Source organism: Chaetodon auriga, chromosome 1, assembly GCF_051107435.1.
Source record: "Chaetodon auriga isolate fChaAug3 chromosome 1, fChaAug3.hap1, whole genome shotgun sequence".
NCBI lineage: Eukaryota > Metazoa > Chordata > Actinopteri > Chaetodontiformes > Chaetodontidae > Chaetodon > Chaetodon auriga.
The window spans coordinates 9631887-9656446 of NC_135074.1; the positions used below are offsets into that span (position 1 = coordinate 9631887).

At 42.3% G+C, this 24560-nt stretch overlaps 1 protein-coding gene across 1 annotated transcript; it reads left to right on the forward strand.

Moving 5' to 3' along the window:
* The first annotated feature begins 144 nt into the window (after positions 1-144).
* tent4b (terminal nucleotidyltransferase 4B) lies at positions 145-23317 on the forward strand. Its single transcript, XM_076747871.1, has 12 exons — positions 145-1074; positions 14785-14908; positions 16627-16673; positions 17584-17704; positions 18780-18887; positions 19459-19587; positions 20294-20507; positions 20608-20734; positions 20985-21088; positions 21305-21516; positions 21642-21788; positions 22074-23317. The coding sequence occupies exons 1-12, from the start codon at positions 512-514 to the stop codon at positions 22230-22232; spliced, it is 2055 nt and encodes a 684-aa protein (XP_076603986.1). The 5' UTR covers positions 145-511; the 3' UTR covers positions 22233-23317.
* The last annotated feature ends 1243 nt before the right edge of the window (positions 23318-24560 follow it).

Sequence of the window (24560 nt, forward strand, 5' to 3'; positions counted from 1 at the left end):
TAACACCTTGTCCATTTCACTTTGATGAGAGAAAAATAAATCAGACATTGTTATGTAACAAGAAACAGTTGTTGGTTGCGTAACAACTGTCTCCGCCCCTTTTCACTCTCTGCGCGCATGCGCAAAAACACTGTACACTCCGCCATTGAGAGACCCACGATCAGGAGGAAAGGGTCAGAGAGGCACTTCGATAAGCAGCAAATGCACGTTTCTCCAGTCTCCAACCTCAACTTTGGCGTGAGCTACCGTTTTTAGCACTTGACTCGCACTCTTGTCGTATTTACTGTGGATGATTTTTGTTGACAACTGTGCGTATCGTCACTAACGTTACTAAGGACCGTGTTTTTACCTGATTCTAGAAGTAACGGGCAGCAGAGAACCTCAGCTAGCGGCAGCTATAACGAGGCTATAGCAGGCTAGCTAACGTTAGCTAGCGACCTGGCTAGCTGCACACGAGCTGAGTATTGCTCGGTGGTGGGGTGGGGGGGCGGTCTGCCTACAGTGTCGTTTGATGGATCCGAGAATCGCCTGGTTTCAACCAGAACAACGTGGACCCGCCAACAACCTGTGGATGCAGATTTGGGAGACGACACAAGGGCTCGGGTATTTGCATGTAAATAACAGCTACACCACTGGATCTCAGAGCACGTCGAGCCTGAAAGCGACCGTCAACGGAGTGTCGGGAGCCGTCCTCACCAGCAGAAACGGGGCACCTGACTCAAACACCGGCAGCGGTGAAGGTAGGACTCAGGGGATGTCGACTTCAATGGGGAACGGAGAAATACCGGAACAGCGGGACTTTATACCACTGGAAACGAACAGCAACCACAATAACCGAGCCGCTGGCAGGGGCGGTGTCGGCGGAGGGGGGCAGCAGCAGGGCAGCGGGGTCGCTGTGCTGTGGAGGGGGCTGACGGACGGACACCCCAACAAAAGGAAAAGAGACAACAAAGCTAGCACTTTCGGATTCAATTCCAGCCTCTTGAACAGCGGCAGCGGCCCCAACACGGGAGGCTACGACGGTTACACCGGCACGCCATGGAAAGTCAGGAACTACTCAGAAGGAATAGTAGGGTAAGAAAATTGATTAAAGTTGATTAGATGTTTCCTTTCTGTAAAGTAGGAGTAAATTAGCTGTTATTTCACCGCCTTAAAAACATGCACACGGAGATGACATACAGGGAGGCGACCGAGGTTGTCAAGTCTCACCCCACCCACCTTTTCATCACCACCCACTGAATCTACGGTGGGACAACTCCAACGTGTTTTACGAAAGTGAGTGTAACCACCAATGAGCACAGACGGTCATTAACTCTAATCAAATAGATGTTAGAGAGTTGTCAGGTGCTCAAAGCTCACTACAGGTTTTTGCCTGAAGCAAGTTGGGTGACATTTTTTACGTGTTTAGGAAAGACAGTGGATTTTAAGAAACTATGCGTCAAACCATGGAGTAATTGCTCAACCACTTTTGTATGTACTTTGGAGTGCTTTTTCACTCCATTTAGTCTTTCATACTGCTGTTTTTGAGCAAAGATTCAAACACACTTAAAGAGATAATGCATTTGGGTCTTACTGTCGAAACAGAAAGCAGGGCTGACAGGCCAGGACGTGCATACAGTACACTTATGTAGCCGACTGCTGCAAGGTGAGGTGCATATATGTCTGTCAACAATAAAATACTGAAATGGTGGGAATAAAGAGAGTATTGGGGAGGACAGGGTGCCATCCCAAACAAGAGTGACACTTTTACTAGATGTGTGCCACATCATTGGCTTCCCTCCAGCCTTGTGCAGCCCAAAATGTTTGGCTAGCAGTATTGCAGAAGAAATCACAGTTCATGTGTTTGCTAGAGTTGTCAAACAGCTTTTCAGTACACTGTCGTGAGCAAAAGTCAGCATGTTCACACTCCATGTGACCTAGAGTCTGTGTCTTTTTCTTTTTTTTTATGATGTACAAACAAGAAGTTATGCATTGGAAACTCTCAGCTCAAATGACATGATAGAGTCATGACATGAAGGCGAAGCAGTGTAGTGCAATGAAAAGCAGTCTTAACCAGGTTGGCTAACTTGGAGTATTGGGGGTTGTCAAATGAGTCTTAACCAGGTTGGCTATCGCAGGCTGTCAAACAAGTCTTAAACCCACAGCACGCTTGTCATGCCGGGCTACTCAAAACGTGCAGGAACATCCATAAATCTGTGTGATGTCATAATTGCCTCTTGGATCCTGTGCATGCCTCTCAGAGTTTGAAACTTTGTAGTTTACAGCCGGGCTGACTGTGCATGGACTCCCTGTTTGACCCAGTCACTTCCGTTTCTGCCCCCTTTCAAAACACATCAATAATCACATCATCAGTGTATTTCTAAAGATAATGTAAACAACACACGCAACAATGAAAGAGGTACAGTCAGCCTGCTTTCTTCTTCTGTGATTTGCTGTAGATTTGTCCACAGTGCCAGATACAGTTTTGGAGAGCAATGGCATCTTCCACACAGACAAGAGTGCAGCTTGTGCTCTTATGTACTCAGTAATTGTTGCACACATAGCTACAGAGGAGACTGTGCATGGTTTTTCTGTAGCAAGCATGCTAAGAGCTTTAATCATGTTGGCTAACCCACATGTGTTAATGATGGGGTGGGGCGATTCTTCGAGCTAATTGATTCTTTTGAGTTAGTCACCATTAATGAGCTGGTTTGTAGTAAAAGTAAATGCTCGTGGCATGTGCTTTCACAAGGAACAGCAGCAGTGGTCAGCCTGAATTCAGTTGGTAATACTGCATTACAATGGCTTTCATATTGAAAAATAATTTAAAATGGTTTTTATTTGGAACATATTGAGCACACAGATGGTCAGAGAAATTGTAAGTCATGCTGCATGTTTTTATAGACATTTTGATACTATTCAATCAGTTAAAATGTTCCATTATTGAAGAGATTGTCATTGAATGAATTTAAGTCTATAACAGCTGCTGTTCTCTGACAACACTACAAACTATATGGAGCCCCCTTTAAAGCCCACAGGGGCTGAGTGTTTGTGACTCAAAAGGTGATGGGTGAAGTATAGCTTTAATGCTGACTCTTTTCTTTGCCCTGACCCCTGAATAATGTCAACACATATCGCTTCAGAAACCTGAGATGGTTAAATGTAAAAGCAGTTGAAAGGCATAGTGCATATTTGAAGTTAATGCAAGCTTTGGTGATCTTTTGCTTCATTCTTCATGTGTTTCCGCTTCTTAGTTCATGAACTACACTTCCACTGAATTTCAGTGAGTGTGCTATAACTATATTGGACATCCTTCATCACCAATGTTTTTCTTTTCTTTTCTTTTTTTTAACATATAACTTAGGAGAAATATTTTGGTGGGTGGGGCTCTGTTTTAAAGACCCTGTAGGTGCAGAGATTTCCCCCCTTTCCCACCCACTTCTGTGAGGCATGTGTAGGCAGGCAGAACAGCAGAGTGTGGAGCTCAGTCTTTGGCTGAACCTCATTTATAGTTGTATGGAAGCTGTGTGTTTGCAGAAGGACATTCTTTAGTGATTAGCTCTGCTAATACCATAACTTGAACCTCAGAGCCTTGATCACACTCACCACCACTGAGGGCTCTCTGTTTAACAGTACTCTCTAATTCACAATGCCAGCATGCTCTGTGGCATTACAGGAAATGTATTTCGAAATGGACGTATATAGACCGACAGTATGCATGTGGATATAAAAGCGGCTATTGTTAAGTTATGTTAATTCCATGGTTTAATCCATCTGCACTTAAAATACACGTTTTGTTGCTTGGGAGATGCAGTCTGGATGTGAGATGTATAGAAGAGTGACGAACAACCTGCTCCACAGCTGGTAATAGCACACGTGATGTTTGCAACTGGCCAAATGGAGGCTACTCTCAGTCATTTACCTTACTGTCATGGGTGGTTGCATTGAGAAATGTTGTTCATGAGCATCAGTGTTTTGGAGAATTTGCTGCCTCAGTGGCTCCATGGCATGCTTGTTGTGCCTGGTTTACTCTTGCTTAAAGACACACCTTTTTACCATCCACTAATACTTTCAGTCCTGTGACTGGGTGAGCTACAGTTCCTCAGTGTTTGCAGGGTTTTTCCTGGATTCTTTTTAGAAGAAGGACAGAAAAGAAGAGGGACAGAAAAAGACAACATGGCACAGAGCCTGATAGGAAGAGTGAAGACAAGAATGATGAAGCAAAAGAGCTTTCCAATGTGACCACTGAACAGACACCAACAGGTGGGTCACATGACATGGAATCTATTGAAAAAATGCAGAATTTTGATAAATATTTAAAAACAATGAAATAAAACAGAAGAAGCACTAAACCCCACTAAAAATAGGTGAGCACTATTTGTCAGCTATAATAATACAATTTGGTGTTGACTTTGAGTCACTGGGTCACATGAAATGAAAGTTATTGGGAAGACTGCAGTTAAATGGCACACTAGCAATCAAAATATGTGGAATACCCAACTCAAGACTAACTTCACTGAGTTGAATTAAAGCTTTCTAAAACAATCTCTCAATGACAGACGCTTAAAAATCAGGCTGCTGAGCTTTGATATCCAGTACTGTTTCTTTCTGTAACGTAAGCTAACCTAGCTTTCATTACAAACAATTTGCTTGTCATGATCTTGCAGAAACTGTGAATGTGTCATTCCTCATGTAGCCTCCTCACTGTACGTAACATGCATGCACCTGGTATTAGTACATCGAAGCAGTAGCTGATAAAAGGCACAGCAATTGTACCGTATATATTAAAAAAAAAAGCCTTTGTATTTTTGTTGCAACTTTCAACAAAGGCCGCAGCCAATCATACAAAGATAAGCAGGGAAAACCCTGGTCTGAGATAAACACTGAGGCAACAGTGCAGTGTTGTAACATGTATGTATATTTTATGATACTTTTACTCTGTGTTGTAAGAGATTCTTGCACTGGATTTCGAAGCTGTGACAGAACCCTCTTCTGCCACCTAGGCTTGTGCTTCCCTATTTTTAGTGTCATACATGCACATGCACGATTATTATGCATGATTAGCTTTGACCATTCAGTCAGGCTGAGTGGTTTGGGGAGTGGGCAAAGGTAAACCTGAGAATCATGGTTGCATTTGAAATGTGCAAGTAGCAAAAAGGCTGAGGGTTGTGAGTAAGTTCAGATGCATTTTTCCATGGGACAATCTGTGCACCATATTTGGCCAGGGGGGTTGGCTAGAGTGATGCAGCGAGAGAGGCAGAGGCATGTGCTTATTTGTGTTTTACGCTCCTGCAGTCTTTCTGGAACGGAGAAGGTCCAAGCAGCCCGCCTCATGATGGAAAAGGATCAGTGTTTACATGCTCCACACGGCCTCACTTCCACAAAACAAAGCCAACCCTCTGAGAGAGAAACCCGAGCCCCTTCAGTGTCTGTCCAATCAGATTGGGAGTTCTACGGGAGTGTTTCCACCTCATTTTTTTGGTGGCGTACAACAGTTATTTAGATTCTTTATATGGACACAGGAAGTCATTGTAGCCTGGGAGAGCTGTGGCCCATTTCTGTCCTGCTGAACTGTATTCTGATTTGGTGTTGTGTTGTGGGTTTTTATTATGTGGGCAAGATGCAATGTTCCAAAGTTCCAGTCATTTTATAACAGAGGGAGCCATTGTGAGAGAATGAATTCAGAGGGATAGGTGGATTTGCTAGATGGGTCTGTTGTCTTTCTGTATAACTGGCCTGTTGCATTCGAAATTACCCCTCTGTGATTGACATGTTAACTGTATTTGTGGAAAACAACAGTATTCCTTCTTTCACACCTCAGTTGATCTGACATTTCCATGTAGAAGAAGCCTAAACCGAGTTAAAGACTGAAATGTGTGTGTGTGTGTGTGTGTGTGTGTGTGTGTATTATCAGCTGAGTCACCTGCATATTTGGTCAGTCTAGATTGCCAGCTCAAGTTCAGTGTTTTGGAAGCTTTCAACCAGTATCTTTTTTACTGAAGTAAAGTTGTAAGTTTGGTTGCTAATTTACCCACAGAAGGTTTTGCTCTTGATTTATAAACCTCCATCACAAAATCTGTCTCCAGGCACAATCCACTTTTCCATTTGTGAGCATCCACATAGGTTTTTTTTCAGCGCTCCTGTTGTGCACAAGGACACCTCCGCTGTAGTTGTTGTGTGTGTCTAGTTTTGCTAGCCTGCTTGTGAATGCTAAGACTTGAGCTTCTGCCCTTTTCCTCTAACATCTTCATTTCAATGTCACATCCTCACATGTGTTCAATGTCTTATTCATGTGAAGCAATTTGCTCCCATGGCCCAAAATGGAAGTAATGACAGAGCGGCCTGCACTTGATTAATTGTAGTGGAGCCTGGTGTTGGCAGCTAGTTTGGAGTGGTGAAGCAGAACATCACTTGCAGGCTAATGAAATGCGTGGTTAATCGTTCACTGATGAGTAGCCCTGGATTATAGTTTCATTGCCATTTATTGCCGCTGTCTTTTGGAGATTTATGACTCCCAGCACTAGCACACAGATAGCACCTCTGTGACTGGAGCTCCATTATTAGAACTGTGGTTCATCCAGCCTCTACTGACTGTGACATCTACGTCACGCTCTCCTCTCCCTTCCTCTGTTCACTGGCTGGCTCTCTGCCAAAGCATGTAAGCCAGTGGAGAGAGAAGCCTGCATGCTGGTCGTTTGGACTGTAGGTGAAACAGGCCCCCTCTAAACAGCACGTGTGGGCAGCTCTCCATAACTCAGCCTTCCCATGTGTAGTGAGGAATGTGTTTTTCTTTTTTTTCTCTTCCTGTCCAATGGAAACCCTTCCCATGGTCCAGACTGATGCAGTCAGCAAGCGACACACAGCATTCTTTTTTTCAGAGCGTGTGTTCAGACTGTGACCTTCTCAGCACGTGTACAGAATGACGGCGCTTTGACAGTTTCCTTCAGCCGTGCCCTGTGTCTATAGGTTTATTTTTGTGTGATACTGCGTTAGTGTTGCCATAAAATCTCTTGTTTTCTGTGTTACTGTTTTAGTTCCAAACTGTTAAGCTTTCAGATTGAAGTGCTCTCACAGCAGAGGGGAATAAACTTGCCAGAAAAGAAAAGAAATGCCACATTCACCCAAAAACAATTTGAAATGTATTGGAAAATGAATGCTAAGAAGTGCAATAATTTGCGTGATGTATTTGTTTCAGGTTATTCTTCCCATTTGTGTTGATATTTATTTTTGAAGATATGCACAAACAAAACAAAAAAACCCCATAAACATCAAGGCTGGTCCATGTCCTTAGGGCTCTGACAGTTTGTGCTGAGTCGTAGCTTCGCTCTGACATGCTAATGACAGAACAGCACAGTCACACTAAAGGCTCAAACACGCTTCACTGCTTTCGCTGGTGTTGGGAAAGCTGCTTTGAAACTGTACTTAGTGAAGCCACAAGTTACTCCATTGGCAGCAGTAGAGCTTTAGCAATACAAACTTTGTAGAAAGTTGCAAGATGAGCTGCAAAGTATTCCAAAAGAATAACCCACAGCTGGAATCAAAAGCGACTGCTCTGTTCCCTACCCTGGTACCAGATCATTAGATGTTGCTCCACAGTTAGTTGTAGAAAGCTTAGATGATCAACAAAGAAGTATTGATATGTCGAATGACTCACAACTTCTCTGATGCTCCTTATGGTCTGCTGACCACTAAACTGGTTATTCTGGCACTAACATACCATATTTTTAGTCTCAGCTGTTCCTGTTTTGACCACAGAACTCAGCTGCATCACTCTAGCGTGACCGTCACTAGCAGTCAACAGTGTTTGGGCTTCTGTGTAACTGGAGCCGTTTTGTCCCACTGGCCAACGCTTAGCACCCGGATCAGTTCATTGATGAAACATTAATGAATCGCCAGCTGCGAGACATTGACACCTCCACCTCTGTTTGTGGTTGTCCTCATCTTGAAAAGCAGTGTGTGATGTGACTGCTTCAGGCAACCCCGGCAACCTAGAAAGAGCAGTGTCACATAACACACACGACACTCTTCTGTTGCAAAGTATGTCAAGGCCCAAAATTTCAAGCCTACGCAAGAATAGGGTCATGCTGTTGGGACTTTTCATGGGACAATATGGCCACAACAATGCATTGTTTCATCACGCCCAATCTGGTCAAATGCACAACGCTCAACGCTGGTCATTGCATTGAACACGGGTGTCCACCCGCGGCCTGGTGTTTCAGTCAGGTCTTTCTTGGCACATGAATGTGTCTTCATGCTTGTTTAAAGTATTTAATTCTAAAGCTACCATAATACCAAAATCTCTGTCAGTAAGTCATACTCAGTGTGATGCGACAATAACCTCTTTTTCCTTCATCCTACCCAACTTAACAGATGGCTCTTGTTCACATGAAGGCATTTCGGCACCACACCCAATCTCCCCCCCCCCCTCTCTCTCCCTCTCTCTCTCTCTCTCCATTTTTCTCTTACACCTTATGCGTGCGTTTGGCCCTCTACCTTTTTATTTTTTCCTTTTTCACTCTGTTCTCCCAGCAGTCTCTCATTCTTTCCTCTCTTTTTACCTTTGCGGTCTCACACTTTCTCCTACCTTCCCATGCCTCCTGCTTTCAGTCGCAGAAAGGGCGAATTATGCTTTTGACAAGGTGTTGCAAAGCCTTCATGGGAAGGCTTTGTAGGGATGTCCAGGGTCCCTCTGTGTAACTCATTCTGAAGCAATATTTCATAATACAAAAACATGCTATGCATCAGAGACTTGGGGGAAAAAAGGATTGCAATAGCAGTGGGGATGATCCCACTTTTTCTCTCCAAGCCCTGATTCCAGTACATGAACCTGGGTTATGTGCTATAATCTGATCTAGCACAACCCCCATTCCAAAAAGGTTAAGCTGATGTGTAACTCATAAATAGAGTGCAGTCATTTGCAAATGAACTGTGTGTAAGGACAGTTTGGTGAAGTGTACACAAGCACATGTAGTAATCCTTTATACAGTCATGTGTTTCACACAGTGGTGAATCCTCAGCTGAGCCTTTATGTTTTACATAGAGTCCCAACTTTTGGAATCAGGAGTACACCAAGGTAAGACGTGATTTATTTTAAGACTGAAAGAAACCGAAACAAAGCTCAGTTTCTGCCAGTTATGCCAGAGGAGAAATAGACAACGAAGAAGCTGTGACTGTAGAGTGATTTGTGAATTGCACTATTGCTCAATGCACAACACTGCCTGATAATAAATAACCACTGATCGTACCACTGGTGGAAGCGCTATGACAGCTATTCTCAATTATAACTCAGGTCCCACACCATTGATGTTGAATTGACGATTGATTGATTAATTAATAGTCAGTCAACAGAAAGTTTATATCCAGCTATTCTGATAATCGATCAATTGTTGAGATCATTTTTCAGGCAGAAATCTGTTTTTGGAGACAAACCAATGACATCACCATTGTTTACTGATGTTTTGTAGATCAAAGAATTTTACCAGTTATGAAAATTGTCATTTGTTGAAGCCCTAGACCGGTGGAGGTATGACTGCTGCAAAACCTCTGCTATCAGCCATTCAGATTTGAATCATACATACAAAGCAAATTGCACTCATCTCTAAAATGAACTTTAACTGTAAGAGCAGTAACATCACAGCAGCCATCAGTAAGCATGACTGGCAACATTTCAGCAACACTACAATAATCATGCAAGAAGGAAATGTTTGGAAAATAAGAAGTGTTAAGGAGGTTTGAACCCCTTTTTCTCCTCTAGGAACCTCAGCTCTCTGCTAACCTGTTCCACAAGATTACATAATGATTACTATTATAAATGTAGGTAAGTGGGATTATCCAAAAGCAGTGCTAATGGTTCATGTGCTCCCTGTGCAGTTGTAGGACTGAGATGTAACTTGATCTAAGAGGGAGGGGCATGAGATGTGATTGGTATGCTTGCTCTCATCACGTGATGACAGGGGAGCAGCAGTGGCCTGTGAAATGAAACCTATTGCTTGGATGTTGTGCAGAGTAAATGTTCACATCTCAGATTGTCAGTTTTGCCAAAAATGTTGTTTTATTTGTTATTATTATATTTCTTTGTGATAAATGCCCTCTTTTCAGCTTGAGGTCTATGGAAGTTTTGAAGATACTCTGGAAGCCAAGTGGGATTAGTCATGCCCCAAACCGATAAAATCCTTCAGTTCAATTACAACACATTAAGGTCACTTAAATTGTTGCTAGGCTTTGGGCCAGGCTGTCTTAATGATACAGAGCTGTGTTCTCTTAACCATCAAATCAAAACCTAAGTTGTATTTGTAAGGCAGACTGTAGCTGCTGAGTTTCTTTTACCCTTAAATGAAACCTAATCGTTCTGTGATGGAGGTTGGAGTCTCTGCAGTGTGCGCAGGGAAAAGAGATTAGTCATTAAAATTTAGAGTGCTTGTCTGTTGACATGTTGGAGGAAGGGCAGCAGTTGTGGGACATTACAGTTACGGTTTGGTCACCTCATCAACAAGGTGAATGTCCGATGTAATGTTGGGCTAACTGCTCAAAGCTTTTTGTGACATAACAAACACAGACATGGCCGTAGCAAATAAACACCCAGCTTCTTGTGGCTTGTCAATGAAATGAAATCATGTCATTCAATTCACTTGTGGTCAGCCCTCTCAAGATTTCCCCAAGATAAAACCACCAGTTCAGTTTCCGTCAACAGATGTGTCTGTGTGACAGATGTGTTTGTAAAAAGAAAAAAAAAGGAATTGTGGGGAGACAGCACAGTTCTTAGACAATGTGGAACGTGTTGTCATGAACTGAACGTAATGACTGTCTGATCACACTGAATACTACTCTAAGTCGTTCAGTCCTCCATTCATCTGCATTTTCAGTAATGCCCTACATTTGCATTCTGTACATTCAGACTCACAAGCAGCCAGTTAGGCTGCATTCAGACCAACAATAACACTGCATTAAACGCATTCTGTGTGTAGGAATTAGGGCGATATATTGGCAGAAGTTAAATACAATATTAACAATTATGTTTTCATCAGTACATGAGTACCTGAAAATAAGAATCGTTGTGTTTTAGCTACCTTAGAATGATCCCTTTTTATCTACAGAGGGATGACCACCATGTCGCATCACCATGTGTGTACAGGAGCCCACACGGACAAACCATGATGACATTTTTCACATTATTAGTGGTCACCATAGGGGAGGGTGAGTGGAGGCGTGTTGGGTTGGTCGCAATTTGCAACCACTCCGCTCGATGCCGGTAAATCCTACACACGGGACCTTAAAACACACAGCCTCTTCATCCATTTCAATCAGACCACTGTCTTGGCACATCCAAAAATCAGGGTCATCTGAAAAAAGTTGGTCCTTGCTTGTCTTTTGTGCCAGTATTGTAATTGTGTATGTCCTGAGCTGATTGGATTGGTGTTAGGGCTGATCCTTACATATTGTTAATGTATCAGTGTCAGTTAAAAACAAAACTGAAATCCAACCCTTTCTTTACCGAACTCCAGAATGTTTTGTCATCTCACCCTGCTGGTGTTGCAGCGTGCTGCTAGAGTGTGTAAATATGAAAAATGATTTGGTCACTTAGCTCTGACACTTGGTTTGGCAAAATGCATGGATTCGCTAAACTCCCATGGTACCAAATCTGTTCTCTTTCCTCTCTTATTAGCAAAGTTCAGTGTAGAAAATAGTCTTCTCCGTGCAATGTGTCGCTTTCACTGATGAAATGACAAATGTCAATGGAGGCGAGTCCTATCAGCTGTAACTAATTACCATTAACTCTGTGAGTATCTCAATGGCATTCCAGAATAAAACTTTGCTGTTTTGAGAGAGCTGTTGTAGGCTCTCTGCAAGCTGTTGTTTGTACTCTGAGGTAAAAGCATCACTCCGTAACACCACACTTCCACCCTGAGTGGACTGAGTGCTTCTGTGGTCCCAACAACTCCAACAGAGTGCGACGTTTTCTCTGGAGCACATCTCCTCATGTCAATTTCAGGAGTCCCATTCTCCCAATTAAACCTGCATTCATATTGTATCAATAATTTAAGCTGACGAATTTTATAGTTTGAATCAGGACCTTCAGTATGTAGATAAGAACTTGTGAAGAATGAGGTGTACTGACTTTAGAAGGCATCACGTCAGTTTTATGTGTCAGATTCATATTTGGTCAACATTTGTGTAAACAGAGGCATTGGATTGGACTTTGTGTCTGCAGATACCAATATTAAAGGACTTTGAACGGGCCAAAAAAACTAGCTCTGTACATCCCTGATAGTAAAGTCATCTATCAGTGGACTGCATTGGCCAATCACATACTTGCAAGCAAACGCCAGGTAGAACATATTTTAGTGTGTACCTTGTAACATGCTGACTTTACTGTAGGAAGTGTCAAAACTAAAGCATAATTAGAACATCATCTGTTCATTTTCTTTGACTTAAGCAATAATAGACAGAATATTTTGGGCTTTGGACTCAATGTGGAGGCATCACCTTTGGCTTTAGGAAATTGTGATTGGTATTTGTCAAGAAAATAATAGGTCAGTTAATTAATAATGGAAATAGTAGTAGTTCCAGCCCTGCTTGAGACGGCTGATACCTTTGATGATTTTTTTCCAGGTATAAGCTGTTGTATGGCGTCTCGATGTCTGATAAGCCTTCAGACTCCTGCCCTAGTTATTGTTCATATTCCAGTGTGGCAGTATGCAGTCACTTCGGTAGTGCCTCCGTATGTCTGATCACAGCCTCACTGTAGTGTTGACCACTGAGCAATTCGGCTGCAGCAACTGGGGAGTTAGTTTTTTTTCCTCAAGGTCACCATGATAGCATTTGGCAAGGGAGAAGAGAGTTTTGTTCTGCAAGCGTTTTCCCTACATGGTTAGCAGACCAGTAACCCTTCAGTGCTGCATCTGTATCCTGGGCTTATGCTAGGCTGAGTGTCTGAAACACAAGAAATAATAAAGGTGAAAGCCAGTCAACTTTGACTGTTGTCTGGTTAAGAGTCCTTGTTATATTAAACCCAGACTGTAGACACACACACAGTGCTCTTTGGGGCATAATCCAAACAACTGTCAGTCGCTGTTTGTCGCTGCTAGTGTTTTTCTCGCCCGACCTTCTTTGGAATATGTAGGCTGTGCTTTGTTGCCTTATTTAATTTTTAAGAGCAGAAACCTCACTTTTCTTCTCTTTCACTATTGTCTGCCAAGGGGAATGTGCCTGTTACTGGCCTATGGCCTCAATATATGGCTGTTTATGCACACATGCATGTGTACATGCTTGTGTGTGCCTACATGTTTGTGTTCTTATTTGTCCGCCCACAGAGACTTGTTCCTGTTTCTATGTGTATATAGACAAAACTGGTCAGCGAAAAGGTCAGCGTATGTGGGCAGAGTGACTTGTTCCAAGGACAAATGCGGTACCCTTGCTCAGCCTGCCCTTAGTGCAAGTTGTTTTCTTTTTCTTTTTTTTTCCTGACATAACGCTGGGACACAGTCGGGTTTCCTGTTTTGTTTTTGCTCAACTGTTTTACCAAAAAAGACATAGTTGGTGTAGTTGGTGTGGGGTAGCATCAAAACACTGTTGCTGCCATAAGACAAAACCCTTGCTGCCATAACATCCATCTTTTGGCTAAAAATGACCCTTTTTATTAACCCCCAACCCTATCGGTAAGAGTCAGTGTGGAGGAATCTTTTTTTTCTTGTTGATCTATATGAAATGTGATTGCCCAAGTGCTCTGGCAGACACCTTGTAGGGGACTCATTAATTCATACCACGAGGACAGAAGTGAGTCAAATAATATTCCAACTACTGATTTCACTGCTCGGCATGAATCTACCTGTACCTCTGCAGGAGAGCTGATCCAGGAGACATCTGTTTGCCAGAGGAAGGTTAACTTCATTTGCACACCCTGCTTCCCACTCTGCTGTCAGACATACTCATATCTTTGGGCCTGCCTTGTACAAAAAGTCTTGAAATGTTGCTCACAGGACTTGTTGTGTTCAGCTCCCCGGCTTGGTGACGCCTCTCTCTCACTGCAGAGGGCAGAACTACAGCTAATATTCAGTTGTTGCTGCATAGGGTTTCCCACAGGTCTGGAGATTTGAACCACACATTTTTCAGTCACAAGCCTTTATCTCTGTCCTCTGCACCCCAAACATGTTTAATTAATTGGACTTCAGTGTTTGATCATGAGGTATGCAGGGGGCTGAGGAGGACAGTTTGAGAGAATGGTGCCCTTGTGAGGTGTGAGCTATGTCCTGTCATTGTGTCCCAGTGTCTGACATATCTGTATCTGTGACCGTAGGCACTGTTGGCATGCAAATTGTATCTTTTTGCTTCGCTTGCAGGGAATGCACAGATTAGATCAAGAGAATGAAAGCACCCCCAGTTCTGTTCATTTTTCTCTTGTCTTGTGGCTAAAATTAATGTGTCATGTGATGTGGCTAAATCTAATAGTAGAGTGCTAAATCTAGTAGAGTAGTTCAAACTAATTTACTTAATTTATCTGTCTCAGGATTGTTAACAGTTACACTAATCTGTGCTGTTTTACTTGTTCAATGGTCTGTTCTTAGCACCATGAACCTGTGAGAGGGTAAGAAGTGCCTTCACCGTGCAGGTTCTGTCTATATGCAAAACATGGATTTGAGCATGGTTCGAGTAAAGCTATTTACCTCTTAAAATTTGCATACTATTCATCATCCAAATGGAGATTATGATAGTCTGATATTTAATTCAGTGGTTTACCAAAAAAAAAAAAAAAAAAAAAAACACAGTTTGCACACTCTCTTACAAAACTATGTTCTGTGTGCTCTGCAGGTTACACGAGGAGGTCAATGACTTCTATGATTACATCTCCCCACGACCGGAGGAGGAGAAGATGAGGCTGGAGGTGGTGGACAGAATCAAGGGAGTCATCCACGACCTGTGGCCCAGTGCCGAGGTACACATCATCCCCAACCTATCTATCTATATTAACTTAAATTAATTAATTTAGGAATTTATTTATTCTTTGGTGGTTTGGTTCGGCTGGTACGGCGTGACAGACCTGATTTTTCAGTGTGACACTGATAATCATGGTGAGAATTGCCTCCAACTGTTTGCTAGAAAATCTTGACTGTAATCTGCAATCTTAGCACCACTACAGATTATTTAAGTGTGGCAGAACCAAATGGATTTGTAGAAAAGTGAAAATAGTTAGAAACACAATATTTGCTGCACTGATTGAGCACTGTGACTAGGCTACCTTGGACACAGTGGTCTCTGCAATTCACAACACTCAGTTACCACAGTTTGTATATGAGCCAGCTAATAGCTATCAGCCATTCATAAAGCATCCTCTTGTTTCATTTCCCTGCTGCACCATACTCTATTTGGGTTATGTTATCAGTGCCACCTTAGGCAGTCTTGTACACAGTGACTTAGATCCTGCTGATAGAGCAGTGTGCTTCAAAGCGTGTCTGCTTAGAGCTTAGCAGTTCCTAAATTAAGGAGCATAATACCCAGTCCTGCACAGTTTTATTCCTTTTCCACTGCAGAGGGAGCAAGGGCAACCTGGACATCCACTCAATGGGAGGCTTTAATTGATTATCTTAGATGCGTAGACGTCCACCCGACACTCAGTTTCCACAGTTTGTTGCCAGGTATATATTGGAGCTTATCTTAGTCAGTTGTACCAAAAATGTCCGTGAGAGTGTCTCTACTGTCATTCAGTTTGGGACGTTTCTGAAACTCTTTGTGGGCCGACAAGTAAAAGTTTGATCTGTGAGTGCCAAGATGACATAAGCCATAGCTCATCTTTGTGACTACCTGTTGTTACCTCACACTTCACAGAAGTGTTGAGGACTTACTATACACTCGTTCACAAACATGGCCCTGCAATCAGCTTAGCCCTGGACATGTGACTGGGATGTAAAGCAGAGTTTACAGTATACTACTGCTTGATGTGGGATGTAGGGAGATGGTTTAAGGGAATAATGGGAGGCTCAAGGCTTAAGTCTATTTCTGTTCAGACACCAGTTTGTGTGCTGAAGGTTGAGGATGTTTAGTCACTTGAATAGGTGCAGGTTAAGAGATCAGTGGCTGAAAGGACTGTTTGCTGTGTAATCTCTGCCAGCTTTGATTTGCACATTAGCCAATTTCCATATCAATGCAACGTTAAACAGGTTATTTGTTTGTTTCACTGAGGCCGCCCTGGTTTTTAATCTCTCACTTGAAATACAATTTAAGTGGTTTTATTCAAACTATGCACACTTTTTTTCCTAATGTGTGTATACCCCTTATAGGAAGCTCTTGGACCACACCTGTACAGTTGTTTGGGCTTGTCATTAAATCAGCACTAAGCTACGCTTTAGAGTAATGACATCTGTGCAGCTTGGAGAACAGGTTTTTGTAGTAATGAAGCTTAGCATGGGAAAGTCAAAGAGCACTACACTGATATCTGCTTAGTGATACAATTTGTCCTCAGCCCAGTCCACATGTGAAGTCTGTCTGAAAGATCAGAACGTAGAGGAGAAAATGTTAGAAGCAACTGTCAAACACAATGATAAAAATGTTGAGAATGTTCTGCAGGATGCACGTAAATTAATGTGTGTTATTGAATTCAAAGAGAAAAAACAAAAGATGTCTATGTGTGAAACTCTGTATGTCCCATCTCTCCAGGTCCAAGTGTTTGGGAGTTTCAGCACTGGTCTTTATCTGCCAACAAGGTGAGCCATTTGGTTTCCTAAACCAGCCTAGAGATTTAAACACATGCTTGCTTTTTTTTTTTGGCCAACTGTGACAGCGAACTGGCCCCCAACCAAAAGTCTACTTCTGTCTAGCCGGCGAATCTTTAATTGCTTTTCTTCATCAAGTGCTTTAGTCATTTTTAGTGCTGCTGATCCAGGATCTTTTTTAAAACTTTATTCTGAGAGAGAGCCCTGTGACACAGACCCCCCCAAACACACACAGAAACACATAAATACAACACACGACTAATACCTGTTCCCTCAACACACAGACACACAGACAAATCAGTGGGATTAGTGGACTCTTGACACTATACAGAGCACTTTAATGGGATTGAGCTGTTGTAGGATGCATGCATGTGGGGGGAGGTGTGTGTGTGTGTGTGTGTGTGTGTGTGTGTGTGTGTGTGTGTGTGTGTGTGTGTGTGTGTGAGAGTGCATTTCTGTTTCTGTGTGCCTCTGCTATTCTGGAAACAAAAGGGAGAATATAAGTTACAATGTTCAGATCATTTCTGCTGTGTGCATGTAAACCTGTGTTTGTGTGTGTCTTGTTTGTAGTGAGTGCTTGTGTGTAACATTCTGTGTGAAGTGAACACATGGCGCTACTAACGTAGTACACACACACACACACACACACACACACACACACACACACACACGCATACACACAGTGGTTTACTTCCTTAAGCTCTGTCTGAAGTTGCACAGTGCTCATCCACAAGATGGAAGCAAAGCCACCTGTTTGCAGTGAGCGACCATGTGGAGCATATTTTAAAATGGCTGTTGTAACGTGAAAACCGTGTGCTGCAGCTGCGCTGTTGTATGATTTGCTCTTGTGTGTTACATAACAGACCGATGTTTTACCTGTCATGTCTCTCTTTTGCTCCAGTGACATTGACCTGGTTGTTTTTGGGAAGTGGGAGACCCTCCCACTCTGGACTCTGGAAGAGGCTCTCCGGAAGAGGAACGTTGCAGATGAGAACTCCATCAAAGTTTTGGACAAGGCCACGGTAAGACTGCGCTCACTCTGACATGCGGATTTTGTTGCTTAACAAGATTTCTGTTGGTTTTAGAGCATTTTTCTACACGGTGGATTTGATTACATTTTGAGAAGGCCACTGTATACAGAGAGCATACTGAGTCGAGCAGTGTTACATTGCTCAGTACTGAGTTGTGTACTGTGCAAGTTGTGTTTCTCTGGTTATGGTTTCATTTGTTGTAAAATATTGGTGTGTCAGTGTTGCACCAGTAAAACTGTCCCACTTGTGCCAAATATAATGATTAATAATAGTCAACAATCATCAGTATGATGTTGACATTCATATGCAGGTATTTGATGTTAGCTGTCAGTCAGTTTGATGAGCTGTAAATCACAGCGGTACGAGCTGTTGTAACAGATCCAAAACACTGACTGAACTGGTTTGCATATGTCTTTTATTCAGGCGTGTGTAAGGACATTTATACTGAGGGAAAGGCCAAAGGTGCACCGTCCTTTGCCACGCCTCAAGTGTTTCCCTGTAACTTTGAGCTGGTAACAAAGAGTAGATTACATCTAAATGAAGGTTAAATGTGTATATTGAGCAGTGTCATAAACACAGCACTGGTAGTGAAGTGTTCTTGGAACTTGCTCTTTGCTTTACATCTCCTTTGTCTTCCTGGTCATGTTTTTTAAATCACCCCCAACCTTTGATTTGTGTTATTTTTAAACCGTGCATGGATTGGATTTTCCTTTCCCCTCAAATTTATTTTCTTTCCGGACTTAAAGGATTTGAATAAAGCTTTTTCTTTGTGTTTTAAGTTTCACTTTAGTGAGGCATTTTAAAGAGCAGATTAACAATTGAAATCTTTGCTCAAGCAGTTTAGTTAAGGATTAGAGCGGTAGATGTGGGTTTGTGCATGACTGCATGTGTGTTTATGTTTTCAGGCTTAGGGTCGACTTGAAGTACAATTATGGGTGCAGGTTTATTTACAAGCGCCTTACAGCGTAGTGTCTGCAGGCACTTGAGCCGAGTGTTTGATTGTTTGATTGTTTCCCGTCTGACTGTCCCTGTTCAATATCAACACCTGTACCATGTGTGTTCCCAGGTTCCCATCATCAAACTGACTGACTCCTTCACTGAGGTCAAAGTGGATATCAGCTTCAATATGAAGAGTGGTATTAAAGCTGCCCGGCTCATCAAGGAATTCAAAGAGGTAACACAACTTGCAGCCTGTATTCCTCTGTTTTTCATGTGCCCTTGGAATACATAACCCTCATGATTACCACCTGTAGCCAGTGTTGTTGCTGTTTTTAGTGTACACATTGTTTGAGCCTTATTGCAGCTTGCCTGATTCCCCCCATCTCTAAGGTTATAAAGAAGCCTGAAATATTGAAATCTAAATTGTGCCTGTCTTACAGCATTAAGAATATTAAGAATACATTTCAGAATGTAAGGGTTTCTTAGTACCACGCTTTTAACAGCTCTCTATAACAAATATTTAACATCATATGAATTCATTTGATTCAAAAGCATTGCTTGATGGCAATTTAATGTGTTCTTTTGCATATTAAGAGTGGTTATTTCCATAACCTACTTGAACTGGCATTGCTAACAAACACCATAAACAAGAACATAGATTACATAGATTAGCGAGCAGTATGATAAGCCACTATAAAATCAGTGACTTTTTAGACTTGAAATCCCTGTTTTCCTCTGGAGGGTGCTGTAGGCATCAAAATCTGTTCCTTGCTATGTCGTCACTGTGTCTGTCTGTTGTCCCGCAGAAATACCCTGTGCTGCCTTACTTGGTGCTGGTGCTGAAGCAGTTCCTCCTGCAGAGGGACCTCAATGAGGTTTTCACTGGTGGAATTGGCTCCTACAGCCTTTTCCTCATGGCTGTCAGTTTCCTGCAGGTCAGAAACACTTTGTCATTAACAAGAGCTCTTGATGTTTTCATCATCTCATTGTTTGCCCCTTTTAGTTGCTTTTTTTTTTTAATTGAAGTATTTGCAACCACAGTGATTCCTGAACACCTGAATTATAAAATATCCATAATTCTGAATGAAAAACAGTTCGAGACAGCACTGTTTGCACAGATGTTTTTAATAAGTGTACTGGCTAATATAAAAATATATTTATAGTTCATTTTATAGCTCCTCATTGAAGTATTATTCCTGTTCATTCTTTTAAGCTTCGATCTGTTAATGCCTTTATTTTAATGCACAATGACAGGAAAACAAACAACAACAAAAAATGCTTGACTTGAAGACTCTCAGTTGACTGAGGGTTCTGATTCGTATCATCAGTGATTCGACTCTTCCAACAATGCAGCATTGTTTTTAAATAACGTTTTCAGTTTTGGGATTTTATTCGGTTTTAATTCTCAGACCCATTTTCAACACTCATGAATATAATCAAAACACAAGTTTAACACCCACTCAGTTTTCCAAGAGACCACTCAAATGACTACCTGGAGACTCACTACACTGGAAATCTGTCGGCGTCATTGGAATATCATGTAAAAGTCTCCGCAGTGCCTCGTTAATCTCACTGAGTGAATTCCCTCACTTAACCATTCGCAATAATTCTGACATGAACTCGCGCTGTGTGTTTTTCCAGCTTCACTACAGGGAGGATGTGTGCAGTCCCAACATCAACATCGGAGTTCTCCTCATTGAATTCTTTGAGCTCTACGGTCGCCACTTCAACTACCTGAAAACGGGTATCAGGATAAAAGATGGAGGTTGCTACGTTGCCAAAGATGAGGTTCAGAAGAACATGATGGATGGATACAGGCCCTCCATGCTCTACATTGAAGACCCGTTGCAGCCAGGTAGGAACAGTGAATACAAAGACTGAAGGATATGGGACAGTACGTGTGTTGTCAGGTTCTCATCTTTATGCAAATTGACCGTCTGTCATGTATCCAACAGACAACGACGTTGGCCGGAGTTCATACGGTGCCATGCAGGTGAAGCAGGCATTTGACTACGCCTATGTGGTGCTCAGTCATGCAGTGTCACCCATCGCCAAGTATTATCCCAATAACGAGACTGAGAGGTAAGGAGTTAATCAAAGAATCATCTGATTTGATGGTCAGTGGTAGATCGATCACAGCATCACTCAGTTTATTGTTTCATTTATTTTGGCCCAGTTGTTTATAATGTCAGTCATAAGATGAGGGTATTTAAGTTGTTTTTGTCATGGTTGGCTTCATTCAATCATACTGAGAATATCGGGTCATTGCTAGTTTAGACTGCCGTGTGTAGAGTGGTATGACTGATGTACCTCCCTCTGTGTCCCATCACAGCATACTTGGTCGAATAATCCGAGTAACGCAGGAAGTGGATGAATACAGGGAGTGGATCCGAAAGAACTGGGGGAGCCCATCTCAGAATGATCTGCCACTCAACAGTACGTTCAAACTCTGACAGCTTTTTAAATTCATAAAATGTTTCTCAAAGTCCAATTGCAACTAAAATTTGACCCATATCGAGGTCAGAGAGAGGTCAAGGAGGAGGGGTAAAGGGTGAGTCTGACCTGGTAGGAGCTGGAACTACAGCAGCACAAGCTTCGTTTTAGACTGTGACGATGTTTGCAACATCATTTGTCCCTTCTCTGTTTCTGTAGGAAATGATGTCACACTGTATGAGTCCCAGCAGCTCGATGAGTGCAACAACAACGTTCCCGATGACGACGATGTCGTTGTAGTTCTACCGTCGGCTCCCCACAGCAAAACCTCCTCCAACTCCTCCTCTCCGTCGCCTTCACTGCGCTCCTCTCCCTCCTCTTCTCCACTGTCGCCTTCTTCCACGTCCTCAACCTCCAGCTCCAGCGACGCAGTAAGTCACACGTACAGAGCTTCCAAATATTGTATTCTGTATCTATAGCACTTACAACTGCACGAGTATCTTGGTGGCAAAATGTTTTGGAGAGACTATTTAGCCATTTTCTTGGTTTTCCTCAGGACTCTGATGGCACGCCGTGTAAGACTGCCAAGCAGCAGCCTGGCCGCGGCTCCAGTGCCCACAGAGAAAAGTCTGCTGTTGTCAGTAATCACAGAACACAGAGCCACACTACCAGCACTCCATCTGGAAGCACCAAGGGAGGAAAGGTATGCTCATACATACACTTAGCACACAGTATGCACCGCATGATTAAAATTAAAGGCATGGAAAAAAGGTACTGTTAAGTGCATATTGCTGAACACATTCCATAAAAGAGATTAAGGAAGTTAATTTCACATGGCTGTAACACATGTGTGATAAAGAGCTACAAAATGTAACAATTGAATCATTTGCCTCCACCATTACCAGCTGACAGCACAGTATATTGTATTGGATGCCAGAGGGATATCCTGCAGGAACACAGACGATCTTTTTCTGCGTTCCCTCTACAGGCCAGGATGTCTCGTTCTCACCAGAAGAGCGGCCACCACGGGCAGCAGAGCTCCTCCTCCAGCACCAAAAGTCATCAGAGCAACAAGCCACACCACCAGGGCAACAGCAAGAAGAGGAAAAATGTGCGAGACTCCACACAAGAGGACCTCTGCAGATAGGGATGACCTTGCCTGTCTCCCTCCCCTCCACCCGCATCCCTGTCTGCGACTGACTGACTGTCCTGTCCCACCTCTGCTGCCAGACTCCAGCCTCGGGAGGTTGTTAGAAGTATTAAAACATCTACAGTTTCAGTTTCTCTGTCAAGCTTTTCGGGGTGACGAGCAGCGATTTCTAGCAGGCAAAAAAAAAAAGAACAAAAAAGAATTGTTATTGGAAGTGGGGTTTAATTTCTTGGACCTGAACTGAAATCACAAAGGATAAATGCTCATCTGCTTCCCAAAAGCTTCTTTTACGGAGCCGTTTTCCTTCCCACAGCCAGCACCTACACAACATGCCTCTTGCGCCTCCTGCTGTACAAGAATTGACAGGTCGGGCATCTGGAATCTACTCTGGAGCAATACCTGGAACAGCTGGCTGGAAAAATAGGATCAAAAATTTTATCAAAAAATCAAAAAACAAGAAAAAAGCAAATGGCATAAAATGTAAAAAAAAAAGAAAAATATTATGTTGAACAACAGACAAAAGTGTATACAGATTTTTTAAAATGGTAATATACACATGCAATCAGTAAGAGTGGGACATAACTTATGCATGAGATTTTTCTGTTGGTTGATTTTTCTGTTGGTTTAATTGTTTTTTTTTTTAATGTCTAAAAACAGGTTATACAAAGATTTGTACAAAAAATGCATAAGCAAAAAAAAAAAAGAAAAAAAAAGGTGAAAATATAATTAAGAAGAAAATGTTTCATATTACCTTTTTACAAGATATACCGATTGAAGACATGTAAACATGCACATCTCGTGCCCACAGCTTTTTGGCCAAAGCCAAGAGCCGGTTTGGGTCCCATTGCCAACATAAATCATCAGCATCTACTTTTACTCCTGGTTGCTCTCTGTGAGTGTGCTACAGTGTTAACATTTAGCCTTTAGTGAGCCAACGCTCACACACAGCCCTATAGATGAGTGGATGGTGCCTGGTCTCTCACCCAGCTCTATAGCACAGCCACACCGATGTAGAGGCTTTAAGACTACAGGTTTAAATTAATAAGGGGTGAAAATGGTTTTATTGAGAAATCCTACACTTGAAGAAAAAAGAAAAAAAAGCTAACAATACATTTGTGGGTGATAATCAGTTCCTTTTGGTAATTTACCCACTGCAAAATCATTTGTATTTGTTAAATGTATTTATTTTTATTAATTATATGAAGATAGTATGGATAAATGTATTATTAACATTAGAGCCCATATTAGAGCCCATCCTATATTTGAAATAGGATAAGTTGCAGGGAGGTGGGGTGGGAACAGGTATATTCAAGTACAGCAAAATACCACCTTTATAATTTCTTTGTTTTTTAGTGATGGTTCAGTTACCAAGTTACTTTGGAAGGTTCGAGAGACCGTTTCACGAGTTCTCTGTCGGATCTTTGTTTTAATATGTGGCTGGTCTACTTTAAAAGGGAGCTGATTTTTATTTTAAAAACTGTAATAGCAACACACACTTCAATGTGTCAGTCCCCCTCTGTCGTTGCAGTACAACAACTAACCTATAGATGGAGTCATCGCTCCAGGTCTAAACCCACAGAATTTGGGCTTGTATACTGCATTTGGATGGTTTATCTCTGTTATCTCTCGTGATTGACTGATAATATTCGATAGATATTTCAACTGAGTGAGCGGCTGCACGTAGACAACACGTTAGCTGAGTGCTTGTTGGAGGGAGTAACACCAAAGCACATCACAAGCCTCTTATCGTCTCTCTCCTAATTGTGACACCAGTCACCCACAATAAAACCAATACGGAGCCAGCAATAAACCCACCCTATTTACATTCTATATTTGCTCTACAGGATGTCATGCTCACTGCTGAGCAAGTTTAATCATCTGTGTGAAGACAGAGAAGCACATTTGATAAGTCCATGGTATAAACTTGCAGCCTTGTGTATTTTATGTTGAAAAGTTGAACGTACGGTTTCTTGCCCCCCCCCACCCCCCTATTCCTCAGTGCTACAGTTGCGGGTTTTAAATGCAGTATATAAGCGCTGGTCTTGTGGTAGACTGACGAGGAGAAAGGTGAAGAAAGTTAGCCGTGCCATCTGAATGTCCACTGACCATCTCTGTTCACTGCAGGAAGGCTTCAAAACCCAACTGTACTCATCTGCAACATTTCTCTGCAGCTATTACAATTCATGCAATAAAAACAGTACAATTAAACCGTGTGTTGAGACACGTTCTTGATTTGCCTTGGAGTTGGAGTGACTTTTTTTCCTTTGTTGGCGTTAATGGTTTACTGTATTGACGTGAAATTTGGAAAAGTGGCGTTTCAGTGGG

Bases quoted from the DNA above. Each gene is read 5' to 3' on its own strand.
- tent4b (XM_076747871.1), top strand. From the start codon at position 512: ATGGATCCGAGAATCGCCTGGTTTCAACCAGAACAACGTGGACCCGCC. The intron at 1,075-14,784 runs GTAAGAAAATTG...TGTGCTCTGCAG, and splicing joins TACTCAGAAGGAATAGTAGG to GTTACACGAGGAGGTCAATG. The intron at 16,674-17,583 runs GTGAGCCATTTG...CTTTTGCTCCAG, and splicing joins GGTCTTTATCTGCCAACAAG to TGACATTGACCTGGTTGTTT.